The 5834-nt window shown below is 37.2% G+C and overlaps 1 protein-coding gene across 1 annotated transcript; it reads right to left on the minus strand.

The window, feature by feature from the left end:
- Positions 1-324: 324 nt before the first annotated feature.
- Positions 325-5064, minus strand: LOC144641260 (tight junction protein 1-like; the record flags this gene model as incomplete). The annotated part of the gene is made up of 10 exons (XM_078500292.1): positions 325-460; positions 702-796; positions 1125-1220; positions 1339-1395; positions 1738-1895; positions 2255-2425; positions 2633-2678; positions 3367-3469; positions 4184-4331; positions 4914-5064. Coding segments are annotated over 10 exons (1139 nt in total), but the record flags the coding sequence as incomplete, so codon positions are not given.
- Positions 5065-5834: the final 770 nt, after the last annotated feature.

The raw sequence follows: 5834 nt of genomic DNA on the forward strand, positions 1-5834 counted from the left end.
AAACACCAAGTCAATTGGTTTATTGCTAAATAAAAGTTTACACGAAGACTAACAAACTACGGCTAGGCTGAGGCTAAATTGCATCACAACATCGCGCAAAAACACTGACAAAACGGCTAACTATTGTGCCCTTAATCTTACGCTGGATTTCCACTGACGCGCAATTTTTTTACGTGCGTTTACGTGCGTGTAAAAATTTAGAGACAATGTATGAACGACTTGCCTCATGTGTACGCAAGTTGTTCATGCACTGTCTCTACTTTTTTTTCACGCACGTAAACGCACATAAAAAAACACGCGTAGTGGAAATTCACCTTTACACTAAGAACAACACATCACAAAGCACTTACTTGACCATCTGTTTGTTGGGTGGTCTCAGGAAAATCACAATGGGGTACAGCTGGGCAAAGTTAAGCCTCTCCACCTCTTCAGGGGTGATGTCCAACAAGCAATGCTTGCCCTGAAAAAAATAAAATAAACATCATTGACAAAACCGGCCACTCCATATCAGGTACACTTAACTCTTCTGTAAACGACTCTTTAATACAAAACCTGTATCTGCAACACTTGGCTTCTCTTTGAACCTTATCTACAAACATTTTGGGAGAACTTGCAAAATTGGTTTCCTGAGATTTTTAGATTTTTTTGTTATGTTTTTCCTTGATGTTGTTTTGGCTTTGTACAATGTAATGATTACTCACGCTGTCAATCACAGCCTTGATTGACGTGTAGCTCAGCGAGCGACGGGATGACCGCATGGGACTCCTTCCTGCAGGCTGCATCCCTCTAAAGGCAGCTGAAATAAGGTAACACTTTAAAATTAACTTGTGTAACAGTTAACAAAACAAAGATTTCTTTTTTTGTTACATTCTCTGTTTTAGTACACCACACAGGAATTATATCACACTAACATAAATTTTTATTTAAATCAGCAAATTGCATAAGATTTTGAGTGTTTAATAGAACTAAAGGAACATTGGAATGAACAAATTGTAGTGGATGTAAAAGTAAAAATATATACATGTATGCCATTTCAGCGATTGTAACACATTAGCGTTAGAAACCTTCGAGAAATTTTTAACAGACAATCGCCACTGGGAAATTACAGACTTTAATGATCTTACTTGGAATGGCAAATGTGTCTGGCATGTCTTGTAGCAGCTTGTCTCTTGTTATGTCAGCAATCGGTCCCAGTAGAACAACTGGTCTGATAAATCCAGCTATAAACACAATAATCAAGTTTCTAAACACAAACTAAACACACGGAATCAGATAAGCAACAACAATGGTGTTCTTCCAACACTTAACAAAATCATGTACACTAGTAAATTAACTTACGTTTTCTAAGAGCAACTCTTTCGTATGCTGGGAGCTTGTTTTCTTTTGCAGTGGTAGCTGAAAAATAAAAACGAGAGTTACAAATATGCCTCCATCCCAACAAAGAAATTCTCCTTGCTTTGGCTATACCCTCCTTATACTTGGACATTTTTTCCATATCAGGACAAGTCTTTTTTTTATTTACACTGGCTGTGACAAAGTTATAAATTAAAAACCAACAACAGTTTTCATCCAGCAATGAACTTGGATTTTGTATACTTAACTCAGTTATTATTATGCCTGTTACAGTAACTTGAAACTTCTCAAATTTACATCAATAAATTTCCAGGGTTTGAAAACCCTTCTGAGGTCTTTTGCATTAACAGAAGATGCATTCCTCCCATGAAAACTTTCACTTACTGAAGGATTCCTCATCCAGATGATCAGATGACACAAACTTGTATTTCTTGAGGGTTCCACCTCTGGAATTACTCCTTTTCAGACTTCCATAATTACTTTCTCCCTTCTTTGGCGTCATTTCTTCAACTTTGTGTTGAACTTGAGCCAACTGTTCAGCCCTGTAAGAAAACAAACCTGACTGTAAGTCCATGAAAAAAATAAACAAAGTTAATACAGTTGAATCCCGATAACTCAAACCTTCAAGGGAAATCGAAAAAGATTCGAGCAATCAGGAGTTCGAGTTATCGAGGGTAAAATTAGTAAGAAAATGGCCTGAAGGGAAATGGAAAAAGGTTCGAGTTAGCGGGAGTTCGAGGTATTGATGGTTCGAGCTATCGGGATTCAACTGTTAACAGGCCAAAATTTGATAAATAAGTTCCTTCGAACAATCAAACACCCAACTTTAAGCAGTCATTACAGTCTGTCTGTCTGTTTGTCTGGAACAGTGACTCAGTTTTCTAAAACCATTATTTATTACCTGGATTTGTTAGGGATAATTCCAACATCTGTCTCCTGCCCCTGTTTTGTTACGACCTGTGCACGCCATGTTCCAATCACGCCATCATGCATAGTGTCCCAGATGTGGAAGACATCTTCCCTCTGGAATGAACACTCATTGTCCTTCATCTTCTCATAGTCAAAATGAGTTCTGCAAGTAAAAATTGTTATGTTATATCACCACTGGTGCCATGTTTTGCAACCATCTTTAACTCAGGTAGCTGCCTACAATATTGTACTTTGTATTTTTTTTGTAAAATGTTTAGAATTGAAAGGATCACCTTCTGTTGTGCAGGAGCTAAAATTACCAGGTGTACACTTGATTTTGTTTGTTCACTGTTTCTTTGAATGAACTTACTTGATGTAAAATGAATCTCCTGATTCTTTGCTGATCTTGTCATAAGCTACAAAATGAGAATGGTTGACACAATATTACACATACAATTTGCTACCTTAATAAAGTTAAAAAAAGTGGTACTCTCTCTACTATGTGCAAAAGATCAGATGCCTCAGTCAACAAGCAATCGGGGAAGTAGCTTAAAGTCAGCAATTGGGTAAAAAGCCTCAGCTGTCCAGAGATATTTAAAAAAGATTTTGAAGCCCTTTCCTCAACAAGTACACGCCAAGTTAGGGCCTGTTTACATGACTCCTGAATGACTTTCATTCCAGAACGAGTTCATACCATCCTCAAATATCTCTCTGTATCTGTTTACACGATACTGGGACAAAATTTTGTTTCTGCGCGAATCATTTCATTTTGGTTTTCATTTAAGAGTGAAACTTTCATTCTGGAATGACATCTTATTCTGCTTACATGTAAATACAAAACGAATTTTGGTCCAAGATGAAACTGCATCTCATGAAACTCCATACAGAGGCCACAGATTGAAGTCAGAGCAAAAAAAAAATGTAATATTACGGTACTTCATGTTTAGCCCAAGAAGTAGCCCTACGGTCAAATTGCTCGTTAAAATTGCTGATATGGCCATAAAGCCCAAAAACCATGCAGTTAAAAAGGACTCACAGTTCTAGGTTACAGCTGGTTAAAGATTTCACAAAGTTCTCTACAAAGAACAACCACACAATATTTACTTTGTCTCCTGTACTTGCACAGAAGGTTGACTTCGTCTCCAAGAGACAACAGGATCAAGACCGCTTCTTCTCTTGTGATGTCTTTGAAATCTATGTCATTGGCCTGTAAATATACAACAGGAGACATTTCTTAGAGTTTGTTAAAATCAAACCCTTTCAGCAAACTCAACAACATGCCTTTTACAAGCAAGGGCATATTAAAGCTTAAATTGTATGGTCTGCAAGGCCACATTAATTGGGGCTACCACTGCAGTAGCAAAATGACTCAGTTCCCTCAAGATTCAATTTGAGACAACACGTAGAAGGGAATGTTCTTTCTGTATTTATTTAGCATTTTAGCCTTGTTTACTGCCTGTTTACATCACACAATCCTCATTACAAACAGAAATGGGGCTACTGGCTTTTACCAGAATGTCTAAAGTCGGCCCAGTAATCTCGTTCCCAGAGCCTGCCTTCCCATTGACCAGTGGTTGGGAAACCGCTCTAGGCTAATCCAAAACCAGAACCTGGTTTGATTGTGTGCGTGTGTCAGAGATTGTGATGTAACGAACAAGTTTTCAACAGCCAATCAGATTCAATTGTCTTTTTGATGAACTTTCAGATTAGCCCAGAGGACCCAATCCCTGGCACAGAGCAGGAAGATTGCAGCCTCCGGGGACAAGATTGTCGGCCCAGAGGAAGACATCCATGACTACTGGATTTTAGCCAAAAGCATTTTCCCAAGATGACAAAGTTTTGCATTACTATGACCAGCCAATCTGACTGTATACATACAATATCAAGACATTATATCTTGATCACTGTCATGATTACCCACCATTAGTACTTGGTCTCCCTTTCTTAACCCTTCATTGTATGCAGGGCTCCCCTCCTTTACAGCTGCCACAAAAATACCAGCCTTGTTTCCACCAGATACTTGGATACCAAGACTGCCACTCTTACGGAAAGCAACCAGACGAGCATCTCTGTGAAATTGTGAGTTACAAATCATGAAATTATTACTTTCTCGAAGGCTTACTATTTTAAAGTTCCAACCAATAAAAACAAAAGCCTCTGTAAACAATGTAACTAATGGTAACCTAACTTGTTTTAAAGTTTTAACATACTTAGCTGCTACTACTACATGTGTTCTTATTTTGAAGGTTAAAATTCAATTTTAATTATTATCTTAAAGTGCATATGAAGTAAAAAATAATTGTTGCTAATTTTGAAGGCTTTTCAAAATAAAGAAGACGGCGTTCTCCGTTTTGAAATATCTTTTTAGAGATATTTATGTTTTAGTATTATGCAAATAAGGAAAGTGATGATGTCATAAATTGTTCCACAGAAAGATAAAATACTGAATCAAGAGTTTCTCTAGAAATATTAGAGCAATGTTTTCCAAACTTGGCACCATAAATGTACAGTACACTTTAAGCCATGTTGACACTGCAGTTGTTTGAGAAAATAGAAAGTTTGAACCATAATCAAAATTAACGTTATACAGTTCTCAAGCGATCTCAAATAATCATACATGAATACATTTTTAAAACGAAATGACACAGTACCCTCTATATCTCCTGCGGTCTACAGAGTCCATGTCACGGCGATCACTGCGTGGGGAACTTGATGTTGACTCCACATAATTAACACTTGATCTTGATTCATTCACAGGTGAATTTCTCCCCCAGGAACTTAAACCACCAGGTGTATATGTGACTATAAAAAATAATGATTGTTAGAAGTGATTATTATCCAGTTTCTCACTTACTATCAAGACAAGAATGAAAGTTAATAAGATAACATGAATTGATCACCAAGGGATAATGTGCTGTTATCTTTCTTGACAAGTTAAAACTACAGTGATATCAAACTTCTGCTAACTGATATCTCCTGTAGGTAGACATCTCCTCTAAGCAGACACTTGGTTATGCAGTAGAATCCCGATTTCTCGAACCTCCAGGGAAAACAAAAATTGGTCCAAGAAATCAGAAGTTTCAAGAAACCGAGGGTTCGAGAAGTTAGGATTCTACTGTAGTCAAAGCCATACAAACACCACATTTTTTACTTCCCATACAGGGCTCAAAATAATTTTCGGACAGTTGCCATGACCGGCCAAACAATTTTAGCTTGTCAAATGTCATTTCTGACCCGTCAAAACATTGAAAATAGCACTTTTAAACTACCGCTCATTTCTGCTGATCGTTAGATCGTCTTCGTTTGCATGGCATAAAAAACCCCACTATTTCATGACTGTTTTGGCTTAAATTTTTATGAATAGATCGCTTTCTAAGTGATAGTGACAAGTCAATCGAAAAGTCGTTAGAATTTAAGTTAAGGTTTAAAGATAAAGTGGTATCAATTTTTTTTTTCTGGCCATCAGTTATCATTTCAAAAGCCATGTTTATGACAAATCATTTTGACTGGACATTGTCCGTTGATCAGCCGTTATTTTGAAAGCTGCCATACCCATAAGCAGACACTAAGTT

The sequence above is a fragment of the Oculina patagonica genome, unplaced genomic scaffold (genome assembly GCF_052425735.1).
Source record: "Oculina patagonica isolate OP01 unplaced genomic scaffold, crgOcupat unplaced798, whole genome shotgun sequence".
NCBI lineage: Eukaryota > Metazoa > Cnidaria > Anthozoa > Scleractinia > Oculinidae > Oculina > Oculina patagonica.